Here is a 19918-nt window from a genome sequence, read left to right on the forward strand (position 1 = left end):
TCTGGCATTGAGGGCGAGTGGTGCGACAAAGTCAGTGATGGGGTCATTGAAGTTGGTGCCTGGTCCTGGTGGTCTGTAGATTATAGTACCGCTTAGAGTGAACTTGGCTGTGATGTGGAGCTTGAACAATAGATGTTTAATTGTTTTTTTTAAAACAAACTTTATTAGGTTTATAAATCAAGACATTTACATTGTATACATCATAAGTTTAGCCCCCTCCCTCCAATATAATTTCAAATCGTTTGCTTATAGGTTCTTTGGCACATTCCCATGGTTCATCTCTATCTTGTTCTTGCAAGGCAATAATCATGGAACAACAGATGTTTCATGTTGGAGGATGACGTGTCCATGGATTTGGTGCAGTGGATGGCATTCTTCCAGATGATGGTGATTCCACCTCTGGGCTTGTGAAGTCTGTCTTGTCTGGCAACCTTGTAGCTAGGGTGGGGTGTTTGGTGGTGAGGGAGGAGGGGATGGCTATTGCGATGCCAGGTGCTGATGCAGGGTTCTGCAAAGTTTCAGTGAAGAAAATAGGGGCTGTTTGCGGCGTGTTTTGTGAGCGAGTGAGCGTGTGTTGAGGAACATGCATGCAAGTGTGGAATGTTGTGTGGGTGGTTGTAGGACAGGGTAAGTGTGAGAGAGGGGTATTGGGTGCTGGTGGTGCAGTGGCTGTGCATAAGTGCATGACATCTTACAGGAAGCACAGGAGAAAGCTCCCTCACTGTTGTGTGGTGTAGTGAGGCAGCACTGTGTTGAAGAGGGGCCATTGTTGACGGCATGGAGGGTCACAGCAAGGTAGTGGCGGGAAGGTGAAAGACCAGGGCTCCTTGGGCTGGGTGCGGGAGAGGTATGGCTAGGTGCAGACATGCTTGCCTTTCGTGCATAAGTGGCTTGTCCCATGTGCGTCAACGATCTGGCGAACTTGCAAAACATCCGATTGTCGAAATTACGTGCTGTTTGATAGAGGCACCCTTTGTACCTCATTCATGAGCCATTATTGGATAGCACTAGGCCCATAGGCCCATTCCCATTTATTGTAATCTTAAATATCCTGCTTGCTTAACAGTGCTTGAAGGGATCACCTCCCTGTTGTTTCTTGGTGAATATAGGTGAGTCTGACTATCTTATCTTTGCGATAAGGACCCCTCTTTAAAGGGCAGGTGTGATCCACTGGGTTTCTTCACACTCTCTTCCAGCTACTCATGCTTATGTGCAGTGACTTGCATAGCAACATGTTTGAAGCTCTTATTAAAATCTTGCGCCTATCACCAAAAACCTTCCACATAAGACACATTGCACTTAACACCCCATGAACAATGCACATTAAATGGATCCCAGGAAACCAAAATGAATTAGAGCACTATGTGGGTCTGTCAATGGCAGGACACACTATATGAATGATACAAAGGCAGGTAATTCATGCTCTAACCCTTAAGACTCACTGATTGAAATCCAGGCCATGGCGTGATTCCAACTTTACTTGCCTTGTCCAGAAGGCACTGATAAAATTAGGTATTTATGTACATGTTCACAAAGGAAACTTGTTTAGATTCTGTTAGGCGATGTGTTGAGATGTTTGTCCGTGCAAGAACTTAATATTTCACTCTCCAAATTAGTAATGCTTTGGACCCAGAATTCACCTTGAATGTCTGCAGTAACTAGCCACCAGTCCATTTTAATTAATTTTATAATATTTCTTTGGGTGGTGAAGTTTATGGTTGAAGTTCACTGTGACAAATAATTGTATCTGTTTGGATTGGGGTGCTCACCCTAACAGGGACGGAGTAGCTATGCAGTTACTTTTAAGTAACCCTGGGCGAAGCACTACGCTACGCTCGCGGAGTTTGCGAAGTTTGCGCAACTTTGCACTACGCGAGCTGCACGTAGCACAGTGCGGACACGCGTAGTGCAGCTTAACGCTCATTTTTTGCTTGTTCGCGGTCCTGAACGTCATGTTCACGACCGCGAGCAATCAAAATGACATCCCGGCGAGATTCTCAACGCGGGGAGGTAAGGTTTCTTATTGTGAGTGGTTGCGCATGCTCACGACCGCTCTTAATGAGAAACTACCAGTTCGCGTTGAGAAAGCAGCCGCTCGAGTAATAATCTACTTGAGCAGCAGAAAACTACAGCTCGCCCAGTGCAAGATGCCGCTTTCAATGATTGCACAGTGCCGGATGCTTGCCCGCACTGTGCAATCATTGAAAACGCATCTTGCACAGTGCGAACATGCTACTACGCAGCTCGCGTAGTGCTACGTGAAGTTCGCGTAGTGCGAAGTGCACTTCGCGTAGCTTCGTGTAGCTCTACTTTGCGAACTACGCCCACCCTTACTTTTAAGTTAGCTCTAATAGTAATACTTATTTTCCTTGTGGTAATGTTTTGGATAGAAAATCCCATGTATTCTAATTGAATGTGAAAGGATCTTAATTCATTGGAATCAATTTCATTTATTCAATTTCCTTCTATTTTTACTTCTTCTTGCTGCTGCTGTTGGTTCTCTTGTTGGCAGCAAACACCAGAGGAAGAGCTATGCAACCTCCTTACAAACATCATCTTCTCTGTGACGTGGCGAGGCTTGGAGGGCTATGACGAATTGGCATGGAAGGAAAGAGGGCAGGTATTTTCAGTCTTGACCAAGCTGGGCATGACCTGCGAGCTGGTGCGGCCTCCGGATGAAATCAAAAGAAGGTTAGTGTCCAGCACAGCCAGACCTCAAATAGCTAACCAGTCTGTACATTTCCTGCAATTTCGGGGAGCATTGGATGACCTCTACATAAAGATGCTCCATCTGCTGTCATGGGCATGAAATTCCTTTGAAAGTACTTCATCACCACACCCTCAGTGATCGTCTTATTTGCTCCACATTATAAACACTACAATAATGTATTATCCATATAGACTGAGATAGAGGAACTTGTTAATCAGCTTTATTAATTCTTAATGTTTTTTATGGTGAGTCTTAACTTGCATGTGAGAGGTTGAGCTAGTGATCAGGTGAACTACTAGGCATCTACTGCCTCAGTGGGCTTGGTGTTTTCCTTAAAATTGATAAAATCCAGTAAATAGTGGGGGGGACATGAGGCTAGGGTAGAAAATAACAGCTAATCTTGAATCCCTCCCAGGTTTCTTAGAAAATGTGCTTGAATTATCAGACACCATCAAGCCTGGAATTTGTATGGAAAATACTTTTATCGCCTTCTTTTATTCTGTCTAGATGGCTCACTACGAAAGTTTTTGTAACCAAGAACTGGTAGATTTTAGGATGGAATATATAAATCTTTGATCCACTGGCTATATTTGCTGAACAGTGCGGAAACATCTGCAGCATTGGTACCTTATCTTTTATTCCAGAAGAATATTCAGGACTTAGCTGATCCTTGCCCTACCAGCCTCTTAAAGAAGGGCTTAGCGGGAAACTAAAGTAAGAAGGCTTATCTTAGAGACAGGATATTGACAGAGGTCTAGTTGTGGAATAACCTGTTGGAAATACTTTATTTGAGCTGTGTGACACGGTCTTCTTACTTGCAGCCTCCTGGAGATGATGCTGGAGTCTGCATTCACGGATATCAAGGAATCCACCCCAGCAGCCTTGCCGAGCCACACTCAGAATGTACTTAAGCTGTTGCGACTCCTCCAAGACTTCTTATTCTCAGAGGGACACAACAATCAAACCCTCTGGAGCGAGAAGGTATGTGATTTGAACAAGTCACAGCTCACCCATCGAATAATAAAGTATGTATGGGGCCAACACTAATAGACAAAACTTAAAGAAGGGTGCAGGATTTGCTTCAATAGACCATGCCTTAACTAATAGATGTGCACACCTAATATTGTTCGGTTCACTGGAGGAGCTCAAGTGGTGGCAGGCGGAGCAAAAAGCAAGTCATTATTACTGCCCTTGGTGAATTCCTTTCAATGTGGGAGTACGTGTGATGTTTACATGTAACAAAGGAACATTACATTTTAGGGGAGTTTTCATGATGTGGAGCAAGCTTGGATCTAATAGGTGAACAGCAGCTGTGGGTTACTCAAAAGCAAGCGCATTATAGTACCAAGGCCTTAGCTGACTAGAAGGTTTCTTAACTTTGAATCTAAGTTGATAGAAGTCTTCAAACAGGTCAAAGGCGTATTTTCTTTTCTCTGCCAGTGGTAACAGTCCTATAGAGTAATGCAACTCAACCTTTCTTTGTAAAGTTTTTCAATATTTCATTCAGCGAATATCTTGCACTTATATGATTACCTTGAGTGTGAGCCTAATTTAGACCTGGTTATTGTGATCAAATGTTGCCCTTTTTTTCATCTGTCATATCGCTCAAGTTTTACGAAGTTATCTACTCTGTTTTCTGTATTTTATGGTAAAGTTATCCTGTCATTTTTTAATGTAATTTTCTATATTTTGGGAAAGCGATTTGTTAATGAATACCCCAAATAAATATATAAATATGTTCTTTGTACCATACACACACAAAAAATCTAAAACTAAATATGAACACAGATGTATTCCTTGCACAAAGGGAAAGATTGGTTGCAGTAGGAAAATACACAACTGTGCAGGCAATCGCTGTGGGGCTAATGTCCCCTGTCTGGCCCTGGGTGCATTCCTACCCACTAAGCAAGGTTGGGACTCTGGCTGTAGATGAGTGTGTCCTATGAACAGAATAAGGCTGTGAGGCTTGAGGGACCTGCTGTTGCAAAGAATAAGGAGGTTTAGGGATCATGTTGAGTCCTGCAGTTGATGGGAATATAAGAGTGAAAGTCAATGAAACACCATGATCTGAAAAGATAGCACCCCTCCAAATAATGGTCTATGAAACTGCACTTTGTCACTTTCCGAAGTCTAACGTTGCCTCCAAACCATAACTAAATTGGAAGTGTTGGGGGTTATCAAAACCTGAAACCAGCCAAAGTTCCAGGTCCAGATGATTTTACACCCACCTTTTATAAAAAGTTTTCTCCTGAACTACTTCCAGTCATGGCATAAATTAAATTATGGCACAAATTACACCCTCTGTGGTGAAAGCAACCATCTCCTTGATAGCCAGATCAGGTAAGAACCCTAAATGGTGCACATCATATTGATCACACCATGCACAGTGTAAAGAGAAGCTTTAGAAGATCCTCCATAGGTGGATTTACACCCCAGCAAGACTATACAGAATGGAGGACTCCAAATCCATCAACGACTGGAGAAGCTGTGGTGAGACTGGAATGATAATGCATATGCTATCTTCTTTTACCTAGGTTTACTTAATTCTGTGTGGAGATATTGTCTGGCAATTCCCAGGCTACAGGTAGAGAAATAGAGAGGTGCCCATATACGAACATTTTTAGGGAGCCAGCTGCTGGGGAAACTTATCCCCAACAGGGCTAAACAATATCACGCCTACTCTTAGTAGCAAAACAGCTGGTCCTTTCGTTATGGTTAGAACGTCATTGTGCCACGACGAACTGGCAATTGATATAATGGATGAGACCTACAACTTCAATAAGTTATAGAGCCCAATTCAAGACAACTTCAACCAGGATGATGGAGGCTTCACACGTCCAAGGTGATTGAGGTTCTAGGGTTAATGGAAAGGTACCAATACCTTTTTTGGAAAGACATGTCAGAATGAGTGACCTTGTGAGGGCTAATAGAAAGCTGGTTGCGAAGCTGGGTGGTTAGAGGCGGGTTATGAGGGTAGGGTTCATAGGAGTTAATAGAAGGGTGGGAGACATTTGGTTAAGGAGGATTTAGTTAGGTCGGTATGGATACCTTATGATGCGTAAAGCTAAATGACAATAAAACCCAATGAGACTCAAAGTTGCTCCCAGAGTGGATGGACAAGCATGGCTCAGGTGGATTAAGCTTTATTTTAAGAAACTCCCTGGTGAGAAGATCATTTGAATGCCTACTAATATCTGCACTAGAAGCAAAGGTTGTTGAATTGGCGATTTTGTTTGAAATAGCCGATTTCTCTCACTTTTATGTATGTATGTGTTTGAAAGAACATGGAGGAAGCTTCTCTTGCACTTTCAGAGCAAACAATGCATAACTTCTAATGCTCTCCTCTTCCCTTGTGTAGGTCTTTGAAGGTGTGACCAGCCTGCTGGACAGGCTGGGGGTGTGGCATCACTTGTCCAATGGGACCTCGGACCTTAAGGAGATGGCCCAGATTGGTATAAGGATCATTATTGGCTACATCATGCTGGAAGACACTCAGGTAAAGGGGTTCACAGGAGAAGCATTGCACGTAAGCAGCTGTGCCCCAATTCACCAACTTCCTTACCAAGTTTCTTTACCAAGAGAAATATTTTCTTTGGTTTGAAGTCCAAAGCTCGAAACAGTCAGGCACATGCATCAAACATGCTATTTGCGATTCCTTATTAGAGAAAAATAAGGATTCGCTAATAAGGAAGCGCAAATGCCTATGCATGTAGGAATCGCTGAGAAAATAGCGATTCCTACAAATTCCTTAATCGCAACTCGCAAATTACGAGTCGCAATTAAGGAATGGCTCCCCATTCGTTCCTATCGGCCTATAGGTCCATAGGAATGAATGGAAGATTGCATGCGCAATATGAGAGTACCAAAAGGTACTCGCAAATTGCGCATGCAATTTCAAGGGTGCCAGGGTGTCAAAATGACACCCTGTTGCACCCCTGAAATAGTGATGTGCACCCATGTTGAGCTCACACCTGCCCCAAGGACATGTGTGTGCGCAGCATGAAACTTTGAAAAATGTGCAAATTACCATCAAGTGCAACTTCACGGTAATTTGCGCCCCTATTAGCGAAATCACTTTTCTAAAGAGGTTCATGCATTGCATTTAAGGAATCGCAAATTGCGATTCCTTACATGCAATTGCAATTTGAGAAATCGCAAATAAGTGCGAATTCTCAAATTGCGAGTGCCTTGATGCATCGCAAATGCCCTTTTTGCGGGCGCAAACTGCTGATTTTTGCGAATTGCACCATTTGTGCTCGCAAAAATGGTTGATGCATGTGCCTGAGTATCAATATGAAACTTTTTTTCAATTTCAAATACTTTTATTCAGGTATTTAGAAGGTATAGTATAAGCTTAGCTTGGGGCTTGTAACTATTCAAGTTGCAAGTGCATGTTTCTCAGGGAAAATGTGTATCCCCAAAAAGTTTGTTGATCACTTGAGACAAAACCCACAAAAAAATCCTCAAAGAGTAATATGGTATGCAGAAGATATTTCAGGAAAACTTCATTCTGCTGCGCATTTACAGCACCGTATGATTTAGTTCACTTGCGATAAAGTTGACACTGTGGTAAATGAAGGATATTTTTATAGCAGGCACTGACGCAACAATTTATTAACTTACCAAATGAGGCTAGTTGATCTACCTATTGAATTATTATGTTTAACCCTTGAGTGTTATTGATTTCATACGTATTCAGCAACTCGTGGTTGATTGCCTATAATTTATTACAGGGGCCTCCTGTGCCTTCCCCTGATTACCTTAATTGCCTTGTTTGACTTCCTTTATTCCCCTCAGCTGCAAAACCATTGCCCCTTGTGTGCTTTCTCTTCACTTTATCCCCCTCTCTCTGGATGTGCTTACCAGCTGCAGCATCCCTTCCATCCACCACAGCCCAACAGCCCGTGTTTGCTCAGCAGCTGTTACATTGTGAAGCTCCAGTTACTGTCGCCATGCTGCAGCCATCAATGTGTACTTCCCGTTTCTGCTCACGCCTGGGTTTTGCAACCTATATTTCCCTTAGTAATAGATTCCAGCTGAACTGCATTGTTGTAATTCAGTTTTTTTTGCTGTTAAAATATGTTTCAGAGGGTTTGTGTTTTTTGTTTTTTCATTTTATTGCCCCCCCCCATCCCACTTGATGAGTTTGTCCCACGATGGGTTGACCTTCATGTGGTTGTCTCTCAGTGGGTCAGTACCTGGTTGAATAGAGTCAGTCTGAACACGCACAATGGGGAACGGAAGGGAGAGTAGTATTCAATGGACTACATCCGTGACCTGAAGACTTTACAAACTGAAGGAAGATGCCTAAGACTTGGGGAAGAGAGGCATGTACTTGAGTTGGTACCTTCCATCTGGAGAATCCTTCCAGTCCATGTCTTGAACAAAAACACTCCTTGGGGTTAATATGACCACTCTACTGGCCCACCGCAGTCACCCAGGTGAACTCCTCTTCCAAATTCTCTTGATGAGGACAGAAGGAGGACGTTTACTTCCTTAAAAATACTTTTTAGCCTTGGCTAGAGGAGACATCCACGTGGATCTTCATTAGTGGTTTTTTTCTAGGTCTCCTGCCTCATTCAAGCGAGCAGCTCCAGCGGGTTCAGACTGCGGCTTTTGATTTAACTACTTACGGCATTCCTTACATGTCATGGTATCCCAAGAGCAGTTTGAATGAGGCCTAGTTCCTGTGTAAATCAGATCGATTCTCTGCTCGGGCATGAAAATAAAATTCATTTCCCCAGTGTGCTGCTCATTTTTCATAGGTTTCCCACCCCCTTTACCCACTAGTATAGTTCACCATGGTTCTAACCTTGGCGTTGTCAATAAGTCAATCAATCATTCATTTGTAGAGCACACTACTTGTGAGGGTCTCAAGGCCCTGAGCGGGGGTGGGGGAGAAGCTACTGCTCAAACAGCCAGGTCTTGAGAAGTCTCCTGAAGGACAGCAGGTCCTGGGTCTGTCGCAGCTGTGTGGGCAGGGTGTTCCATGTCCACTATTCATCCATGGAGTCATTTACACCATTAAGTTCATGAATACGCAGGCTCTGTGGCCCCCCTTCTTTGAAGGGGATCTCGCCACACTGCTGATTCTGTCTGTCAGAAATGGCTGCATGATATGAACCCTGACAGCAGTGCCTTCAGATAAAAACATAAATCACCACAGCAAACGTGTCCCAGAATAAAACTCAACTTGGTAAGGAAATGACACAAAGTAAAAAAGTATAGCGAACTAGTCAGTCATGCTTGTTGCGGTTACCAAATGGTAGTTCAACATTCCAGGTAAATAAACAAGCATTAGTAAAATCAGTGGGTCTGGGCTTAAATGTAAGCCTTTTGGCTTTCCCAGTGCGTGTTTTGTCATAGCTTTGTAAGTCTGCTGCTGGGACCTAGACAATCTGACAAGAATTGTCTAAAACCCCAAAAAATGTTTGGTCTAAAAAAAAAAATACATTGCCATAGTAGTCTCTGGCACTGAAGGACACTACTTAGTGTGGCACAGAGTCCGGTGGATCCCCAAAGGCTTACAGAGGTTAAAGTAGATAGATAATACCTTAATCTCTATTTGTAGTAGTGTGGGCGAGCAGTAAGGCTTTATCAGAGGATAGCGTTAAACATTTATTGTACACACACAGGCAAGAAATGATGTCACACACTCAAAGACTGAACTCAGACCAATTGTATTCAAAATATTTCTTTAGTTGTATTCTATTTTTAGAACCAAGCAGGACTTGGTACAGGTAAATCGAATCGTACTTTTCAAAGTAGATTGATCAACAGGCAAGCTGGATGAAAATGACTTTTGTTACAGGTTTGTAGAATATTTCAAAACAGTAAGGGGCACATGCATCAACCTAAATACCGATCGCAAACGAGCCGATTCTCAGAATTGCCCCTTTTGCGACCGGTATTTAGGCAATTGGGATGCATGAACCCAAAACCCATTTGCAATATAGGTAATCGCAAATTTTGCGATTACCTAAATTGCGAATGCTGTTATGGAATCGCACATTGAGATTCCCTATTTGGAATGCATCAAAGCCTTTTCCTAAATGTGCATCAGCTGCAAGTTGATGGTAATTTGCAAAAGGTTTGAAAAAATGCACAAAACTGCAATTTTCAAAGTGCCATGTGGCGCACACTTATGCCCTTAGGGCATTTGTGTGCGCCACATGAGCATACATGCCAAGTTTGGGGGTGCATCAGGGTGGCCTTAAAGGCCCCTGGCACCCTTCAAATTGCATTCTAGGCCCATAGGAATGAATGGGAAGGCATTCCTTAATTGCGAATCCTCATTTTGCGATTTGCATTTAAGGAATGTGTTAGGAATTGCAAATATTTTTGCAAAACCTACATGCATAGACAATTGCGAATCCTTAATAACGATTCCTTAATAATCGCTATTAAGGAATCGCAATTGCCTAGCTTGATGCATGTGCCCCTAAGTATTTATAATTTCTTTGTGGTTACTTTTCAGATAACTTTTTGGGGTACTTTTTAGATGACTTTTTCTACTCAGTGTGTTATGCCTAGATATTACACTGGGACATTTCCTAGTAAAATACGTTTTCAATAAAACACAGTTACTTAGGTTTGCCATGCAAACACCCTCAACACTTAAAGGTTTTTCAGAGGAAACCAGTCAATGCAATCCTATGGAGAAAAATTAGGTTATTGGTTTGCAGGTAAGAAAACGGTGTGGAGGGTCGAGTTTCTGGGTGTAGAACAAGGGTTCACCCAGGGTTTAGTATGTACTTAAAAAGCACCCCCAGCGTCACTATGATGGTGGAGTGCAGAGTGCTAAGGCCCAATGTTAGGCTACGGGGCTAGAGGGCTGTTGGTTGGTGGCTGCAGTCGGGCAGGTCACTGGGTTGAGGGAGCAAAGCTCTTCGGGTTAAACTCCAGGCAAAGGGGGATCCAAGTTAGCACACAAGGGGCACCCTCAGCGGCACAGGGGTGGCCGGGTGCAGGGTGCTGGATCAGCATTGGGTGCCCTGTTGTTTTCAATAGGAGATCTCTGGTCAGAACAAACACTACAGGATGTGGCAAGGAGGATTCCTGGAGGCGACCAATGGTTGGAGAGATAAGATGGAATGAAGGTGGTTGCTAGGACACAGAGGTTTCCTGGACACCGTCAGTTGGGCCATCCAAGGCTGTGGGGCGTTGGGCCCATTGATGTCTTGAGGCATCAAGTTTCCTTACCAGCTCTGGTCATGGTCGGGGGGACCGTCCTGATAGAGGCTGCAGTGGGCGTGAGGTAGGTCAGAAATCACCAGGGCCCAGGTCAAGATCGCTGGGGCTACCTTCTTGTACTGTTGGGACACTCAAATTCGGGCAGTGGATGTCGGCGTACAGAGTGGTGCAGACTCGTGGATTCAGCCAGAGCCAGTGTCTTGTCCTATGAGCAAGTCTGGTGCACACCGGAGACATAGGGCCATATGTATGAAATTTACATTTTGTGAATCTCAAATAGCAATTTTTAGAGAATCGCTATTTGAGAATCGCAAAATGCTATGTATGTAGGATTTGCAAATAATTTTGCGAATCCTACATATTTCTTAATTGTGAACCGCAAATTGCAATTCGCAATTAAGGAATACCTCCTCATTCATTCCTCTGGGCCTAGAGGCCCATAGGTATGAATGGGAAGACATTCTCAATTTGCGATTCTCAATTAGAGAATCGCAAATTGAGAATGCAATTTCAAGGGTGTCAGGATGTCAAAAGGACACCCTGTTGCACCCCTGAAATGTGCATGAGTGCCCATGTGACACACATACATGCCCAAAGGGCAGATTTGTGTGCCACAAGGCACTTAGAAAAATGCAAAAAAGTTAATTTTTCAAAGAAATCGCAAATTACCACCAACTTGAAGTTGGTGGTAATTTGCGATTCCTTATGGCCAAATTGCACTTTTTCTGGGCCTCATAAATTGCATTTAAGGAATCGCAATTTGCGATTCCTTAAATGCAATCGCAAAATAGGGAATCGCAAATTTGCGATTTCTTATTTTGCAAGGCTGTTTTGCTTACATGCATACCACTTAGCTATTTTGCGATCGCAAATGCCAAAATTTGGCGTTTGTGATCACAAAGCTGCCATCATAGATATGGCCCTTAGTCTTTGTAGTGAAGGCAGGGCAGGTCCTCTGGTTTATGGATTATGGAGGGGCTTCTTGCTGCTGCAAATGCCAGGATTCCACTGGAGCAGGTTGAGGTCAGGACAGGCCGGTATGACTGGGGCCAAGATAGTTGGTGTCCTCTTCTTTCTTCAGCATGGCTCTTCGGCCCTTCTTCTTCTTGCTTGTCTGAGGAGGCAAGGTTCGGGTTGCCCCTAAATTCAAAATGTAGGGTTATTTCAGGTGGGTACAAGTCGGGACCAATGGGTCCCTCCTTTGGGGTGGGTACAAGCCCTATTATGCCACCCTTCCGTGGGAAGGGGGGCATAAGCCTCACTTTGTTTGGGTCCCCCATCTTCAAGATAGCGTGGACTGAGTGTTGTGCTTTGTCTCGCCTCCCCCACCCGAGGGGTGGGGTTGGCAAAGATGGGTATACCTCTCCTCCTATCTTGATTTTCCTGATGATTCTCCCTCCCAAAGTGGGGGTTAGAACCGGTGGGGGCCAGTTGCTGGGAGAAACAAATGGCTGGGTCAGGTCCCAAATGCAGCAAGCCTTTGAAGCTTCCTCTTCGTGGACCCTGCCCATCCTGGGTGAGGAGGTTTATCACCTCTACCCAGGATGTACTTTGTTTCAGGAACCTGAGAGTGGGAGGCTCTCGACCCGGGGTCCAGAATCATGTCTGGGGGTGGCAGCTGGTGAGCAGCCAGGACATTAGAGTTAGGTCGTTTTTCAGGGAGCATCTCTAAGATGCCCTCTGAGCGCATTTGGCATTAAATCCCACACTGACATCAGTGTGGGTTTAATCTGCTGAGAAATTTCATACAAAAATTCCCAGAATTAAGTAAGGCCATTATGGTGCTGTGGAGTTCCTAATGACAAACTTTCAGACCATATACTCTTAATTGCTTTACTGTACTTACAAACTCTAAGAATGGACTTAGACACTAGGGGTACAGGGCTCATGCACCAGTACCCTAACCAGTGGTATATCACCCAGCTAGAGGGGGGTCTTACCTGTAGCATAAGCAGTGGGTTGTAGGCGTGGTGCACAGGTATGTGTGCCATGTCGACTCTTCACTTTTCTCTGTTCCAAAATACGCTTTCTGGAAGGGCAGTGTATGTGTGTTAAGGTATAGGATCCCTAAGGGTGGCACAATATGTGCTGCAGTACTTAGGGGCCTTCCCTGGTCACAGTGCCCCTGGTACCCATGGTACCTTTGACAAGCGACTTACACTTGGCCAGAGAGTTGCCAATTGGGGTTGCAAAGGTACAGTTTCAGGCAAAGAACATCGGCCCTTGGTCCCCAGTCAGCAGGAGCCCTGGGCACGCTTAGTCAAAGAGCATCAACATCAGGCAAAAAGTGGGGGCCAACCAGGCAAAAAGGGGCACTTTCCTACATATCCATATTTGTTGTGTGTTTTGTGACTAAATTAAGTTGTAATAGGTATATTTCAACTTTCTTTATCCAATAAATGTGCACTTATCCTTTACTGCATTATAGCACAAACGTATGCAGTCTTTAAGGAACTCTTGTTTCGTTTTCTAAAACTCCATGCTGACTGTCCATCTACACAGCTATTGACACATAATGTGAATAACAGCACGGAGAGTCAATCAAAAGAAGGGCAACTTTGTGTATTTTTCAACTTTTAAAAGTAAAAAATAAAGAAACACACAGAGATCTGTCTGTATTCATCTGTAACAAATCAGTAAAAATGGGAAACTGGGAGTGTAATTATGAAGCCAGGCATAATAAGTGAAAATTAAAATAAAGAGCAGTTCACACAACTCAGCTCAAAGCAACTAAGTATAACCGTATGTTTATATCTCAAATAAGTAGCATTACGACATTGAAATTTGGAGGGGACAGGTCTGGATATTGAAGTCTTTCTTTCTGCGTTTGTCTCAGATTTTTGTGAAGTTGTCAAGGTGATGATCACCAAAGCCCCTGATTTACCCCCATTCAGTCAGAGATGTCTCTTTTTCAATCAAAAACTGACCAACTCTAAGGACATTCTGTAATCCCGAGTAGAAGTATAACTCAGGGGGCGTCAGGTGCATACATCTGAGTAGCCCGAGTCACAAATGTCCAGTATTTATGACTTGTAAACAGTTTCCTCTACTTGTTGGAAGAGCACACGCCAATTCAAGGACTTCCAACCCAAGTGATAAGTTGGTTAGAAAAGAAGTAAGAGTCAACCAAGTTAGTCCTTTCAGAGGGATTTAACATGGTCACCACATTGCGGATCTCAATTCACTCCAGGGCAAAAGTTACTCTTTTACATGCACAGGCATTGCTTCGGTACATCTGTGTGCCGCTGGTACTCTGCCAGCGAAGTATTAGGCAAAGTAATCTTGGTTTGTTAAACCAACTCATCTGCCAACATTTTAGCAATAAAAGTTAAATCTCATATCAGTCTCAAATTGAACTAATCATAGTCCGCCTTTTGTTTTTATAAACTTTACGTAAAAATGTAATAACTGCTTATTTCTAAAGGGTCTGTTTAGGGCTTTTTCATCAAAAAATGAGCTGTCTGTCATGTGTTTTCCTAAACTAAATTTACAGTACTTTAAAGCGTCTTTGAGAGTGTCTCGGTTTTGTGTTGGAAGTAAGTAGTACATGTGGTCAATGCACCACTTAAAGGTTATTTTTCATTGAACCCTAGATGCACTCCTCAGCATATGTGAAGCTCCACAGCCTGCTGCAGACGGCCTCTATCACGAAGAGAGACGAGGCCTGCTATCTGCTTGGCAAGCTGGAGGCCCCCTTGATGCAGTCTCTCTGTACTAAGACTGAGATGTTCTCCTGGTTGGTGCCCATCATTCGCACACTGATGGACCAGTGCTTTGAGACCTTGCACCTTCAGTACCACCTGCCCTCCTTGCCACCCACTAATGGCAGTCCCACCTTCTACGAAGATTTCCAGGAGTATTGCGGCAGATCCGAGTGGAGGGCATTCATCGAAAAGCACGTAAGTACACCTCTTCTGCCCCCCTGTTGTGATGGATGCAAACTTTTCATTTTTATGTAGACTCACCAGTTTTACATTTTCTCTAATAAGCAAAATATATGCAACCAATGACAGTTTTACTAATTTTGTCTACAGATGGATGAGATCCAGCATTTGATCAAATATCTCCAAATAAAAGAAACGGAGAGGAAAAGTTAGCAATGAATGACGGCTTCTAGTGACATCTGTAGGATTTATCAATCTAAGGATGGCATTATAGGCGAATAATTCAGCAGAATATTTTTTAATTACACAATCTGGTTTGTTTAGATTTGGGGTACCATAGAATAAGGTTACTTTGTTTCATGTAAAGACCTACAACAGCAGTTAGAAATTAGAAATCATTTGTGGTTATATCACAGTTAAAGAAGACGCTTTTCTTTTGATTAGAAGTAATGCGATGCCAAGATAGCAAACAGATCTAACAGAATAGAACATTCCTCTCATATGCTTCGAATTCAGGAGGGTCCCCTGTTTGGTGAACCTGCCATGAGTGGTCTACTGATTATGAAACTGGTTTCCTGACTTTTTTCTTTGGCCCTGCCATTACACTAATCCAGAATGTGCACAGAGGCCTAGGATGGACCCTGTTAATGCGAGGTCAGGAACCTGTTCTCTGCTTGAAGGGGTGGGCAAAGCATATCCTCAAAATGGGTATAGAAATACTGTCCATGCCTTGAGTGAGACACACAAAGCGGCAGTGTACCAAATTTTGTAAATAGTGTGACTAGACCTTTTTCTCTGTCACAGAGAGGCTAGTCAGCTAACCCCTCTCATAACGCTGAGCTGTTATTTGAACCTTAGATCTTTGCACCAACATCCTTTGTGCATGTTGAGTACATTTATGTAAGTAACTCTGTATATGGTGAGAGTCTGAGTAATGGGAGCAGTGTGGTTGATATTTGGGTGCCACTTGATTTAGAACAATACAAGATGGATGGTGTATACATCATCCCCAGACAATTGAAGTGCTTTGACTGCATTTCTGTGGCATGAGCGTTGAGACCCAGATACCAAAGTGAAGGAGGATGGAGACAGTAGACCCCTTAGAATTTCATTGGGGGCGGACTGTGGCCAGAACGGTAATGAAGTAAGACGTGGTGTCTTGTCTCCAGACTCCCATGGCCTCACATGCTGTCTAATCATCCCTGGATTGCCCCAAAATACGCCTCCTGCAGGTTACTGCTGCCTGTGCCGTCAGAGGGTTGTCCACAGGGGCTGGGATGCGCAACAGCAAACACTACAGCCACAACAAGTCTCCCGAGCCCAAGCGTGACATCACCAGCCCGCCATTTTGAGAGAGCAGCCTGGGAGCACACATCACCCTGCATCGGGCCCTGGCCTCACAGCCAGAGCCATCCACACTGGCGCTTGGACAGAGAGGGCGAGTGATCTCCATCTGCGCCAGCTGAAGGAGCGCCAGCTTAATGTCTGACCAGAGGACCCTCATTGGCGGTGATCCCACTGGGTACAGGCAAGAGGTTGATCGCTGGAGCAAGGCCTCCTCCCTCCCCCTGCAGTGAGTGATCTGATCGATGCATGGGTCTACAGCACTTTGCTCTCCTCCTGCACCCTGCTGTCGCCCGTGACCACAGAGGATTGCGCCCACAGACAGAGAACAGTAACCTCTTCTAGGCCGATGAGTCTCCGGAAGGCAGGCACACCATCCCCCACCCGCTCTCTCAGACAGGCACCGCAGGAACATACAGCATCCTGCAAAGCCTCAGGCCCAGGCCATCCACAATAGCACCTGGCCACCGGTGGCACTCAGCCTCCTCCTGCTCCGTTTTTGTCTGGATGGCCGCAACCCCCCCCCCCCCCCCTCCCCCCCCATGTAAAAACACACAGCCATGGAATGGGCTTCCGATGCCAATTCCCCCCCCCCCACCCCAGAATGAGTGATTTGAATGGTGCAGGGGTGTCGGTGAACCAAGGGCAGGATCACTGAACTACCCTTTGAAGCAAGGGGTATGGCTGGGATTAACTGTTTGGTCTACAATGGAGACATCGACCTGCCCTTGAGCCTCACCTCCCTGCTACCCCCTCTGCCAGCTACTGCACTTGAGGGCCTACGCTACTGGTAGCACTACCCTGAAGCTCCTGGGCCTTGCTCATTGGGCTCTGACCTGTGGACTTACACTGTCCCCCACCCCAAACAGAGACAATGTTTGTACCTGAGGAGCTGTTTTGTGAACCCCTCCACACAAGGCGCAGCAAATTAGACCGTCCTCTATAAGGAGTGCCCACACAGTACTGCTTGTTGAGAACTTCCTCAGTCACCCCTGGGGAGTCTAGCAACTGGTGGGTGCCCTGTGACCCATCGGGCAACCACAGACTTCACAACACACTCAGTGGGTCTTACTGGGTGTGCCCCCCCCACATGCCACTACGAGCAATGTACCTGTGACTCCTCCCTGTAATCCTTGAGAGCTCCAGATGAGGGTGCCCTCAAAAACCAGCTGGGCCTGACTGCCTCAGTACTCGCCCGATGCCTCTGGAACTGTCTAGGCAGTGAGGTGGAGAGTGTCTCCGCCTTCCCGTACCCTTGCACCAAAACAGTTATGCCCTAAGTCTGCCAAGGAGAATTCTGTCACGTCACTTTGGCACAAAACCTCAACAGATGGACCTGAAAGAAAGCACCCCACCAACAGCGGCTGCGGGATTCTTGTCGGTACCTATTACACAGGACTACATAGACCAATTCCTGAAGGATATCCGCTCCAAAATCAGCTCCCTCAAAACTGAATTCAAGTCCTGTCTCCAGGATAGGCTGTGGGACAAAGAAACAGGAGACCGTGTGGATAACCTGGAACACACAACAGACTCTTGGGTAGAAGACAAGGAAATGCTTGGAGTGGAGGGCAACAGTTTACAGATGAGCACTGCCCTCGATTTGGAGATGCCAAGAAGGGCTTCCTGTGTTCATACCCAGGAAACTCCTAGCCAGCTAGGCTCCACTCACAGTAGGATGGAAAGCCAATTTGTCCCTGCTAGGTAGAAGAGGGGCCAAGAATCTGAAGACATGCCTGTATAGTGGCACCTTGGACCTGCCATCTTGAAGGTATTGTACTACAAGAAAAAGACTCCTCCAAAGCAGAAATCCTGTGCCAAATATCGAATACTGACCACTACTGTAGACTTCCCACCAATCCCACCAAGGAACTACAAGGACTCATTTAGCAAATTACTACTGATGCCAAAACAGAAGGTTACCTTAGCCCCAAAGAATTCCAATTCTTAAACGCAAAATCACCTAGAATGCCGGTGATTTACACATTACCAAAAATACATAAAAGCCTTACTAGTCCTCCTGGCCGCCCTATAGTTTCAGGGTGTTGTTCTATACTTGAACCACTCGGCCAGTATGTGGATTTTTTCATCTAAGACTGAGTGTTATGTCAGGGACAGTATGGCCATGATAAATTTGGTGGAACACCATCCTTTCAACCAGACATTGGACCTGTTGTGTACAAATGGATGTCGAATCCTTGTACACTAACATCCCTCAGGTCCTTGCCTTCACCGTCATCCAAAACATTCTAAACTCCAGACCCAGGCCCCAAACTGTTCCGACACTTTTCATACTCCAGCTCCTTGACCTTTGTCTCACCAGGTACTTTTCTCACTTTTGATAATAAGTTTTACCAACAGTTCAAGGTCACTTCAATTGGGGCCGTTTTTGCCCCCAATCTAGCAATACTTTTCATGGATTTCCTAGAGACCACAGTCATTCTATCACCCACAAATCTCTTCTTCTCCGGCATCACATTATGGCGCCGCTATATTGATGATGTTTTCTTAATTTGGCACAACAACAAAGTCACACTTTGTCAATTCTTAAATTGGCTAAACAACAATTGCCTGGGACTACAATTCACTGTATCTCTAGACCGATCCTCTATTGCTTTCTTGGATCTCACTATGTACCATTCTAGCTGTGAACTATTGACTAAACTCTACAGAAAGCCCACGGAGGGTAACACGCTTCTTCGGTATGAAAGCAATCATCCGAGAGCCTTACGTGAATCCTTACCTTATTCCCAATTCTTGCGAATCAGGCATAATTGCTTTACAAAAGAAGACTATTTTCAAGAAGCCTCTATTTTATCAACCAAACTGAAGGCACGTGGCTACCCTAAATGCTTGGTTCGCAATGCCCAAAAGCAAACATGGTATTGCCCGAGAGAAATCCGGTTATCACCCAAGGTCAAAGACAACACCAACAGAATAGTCTGTGTCACAACGTTCTCACCGGTTTCTAATCCAATTCGAAAATCCATTCTCAAACATTGGCCAACACTTAATGCTCGGATTTCAAACATTGAAAGTCCATTATTTGCATTTCGCAAAAGTCGCAATTTGAAAGACCACCTGGTACGAGCAGCACTGCCTAGTGCCACACAACCCCTCACACTAGATGCATACTGGGGGCTCACGCCTCTAGTGGGACACTCAAAATGCAGTAACTGTAATGTATGTAATTTTACTATGGAAGGCAACGTTTTCACTTTCAATAATGTTATCAAGTCACAATCCTTTTCTAACTGTAACACTTGTAACATCATTTATTCAATACAATGCCCAAGCCTGAAAAACTACATTGGACACACCATGCAGAAAGTCAAAAGCTGCATTGGACAGCATCGCAGCAGGATTCGCTGCCAAACACCAAATGCGCCCCTGGTCCAGCATTTCAACCTTGCGGGCCATAAAGAGGACGATATCAGATGGACGGTCCAAAATACTGTAAAACTACCAGCCAGAGGAGCTGATTTGACACAACTCTTGAATAAAGAGGAACTGAAGCTAATTATCCATCTGGACAGTATCAGAAACGGATTGAACAGAAATGAAGACTGGACGACTTTGCTCTGATAACATTGACGGTTATTCCTACTTTCATTTGTCCAAATTGCAAATCTTTAATTGGTGAGCTGTATTCACAATTCCCGTATGCCAAACCTCATAACCTTGTTTTTTTTACCTCTTACTGCTTTTCCTATATTGCTAAATTGTTTCCGTAAATTGTAAAAGCAATTATCGACTCTACATATACGAATTACAATAATTATCTGGT

At 44.4% G+C, this 19918-nt stretch overlaps 1 protein-coding gene across 7 annotated transcripts in view; it reads left to right on the forward strand.

Annotated features, from left to right (window-relative positions):
- Positions 1-19918, forward strand: part of NBEAL2 (neurobeachin like 2) — a 750879-nt gene that overhangs the window by 554350 nt on the left and 176611 nt on the right. For all 7 annotated transcript variants that reach the window (XM_086940998.1, XM_086940997.1, XM_086941000.1 and 4 more), the window contains 4 exons: positions 2513-2691; positions 3532-3691; positions 6069-6206; positions 14497-14802. In XM_086940998.1, coding sequence (XP_086797124.1) covers positions 2513-2691; positions 3532-3691; positions 6069-6206; positions 14497-14802 — 783 coding nt within the window. The remainder of the gene's footprint in view (positions 1-2512; positions 2692-3531; positions 3692-6068; positions 6207-14496; positions 14803-19918) is intronic.

Source organism: Lissotriton vulgaris, chromosome 10 (genome assembly GCF_964263255.1).
Source record: "Lissotriton vulgaris chromosome 10, aLisVul1.2, whole genome shotgun sequence".
Classification (NCBI taxonomy): Eukaryota; Metazoa; Chordata; class Amphibia; order Caudata; family Salamandridae; genus Lissotriton; species Lissotriton vulgaris.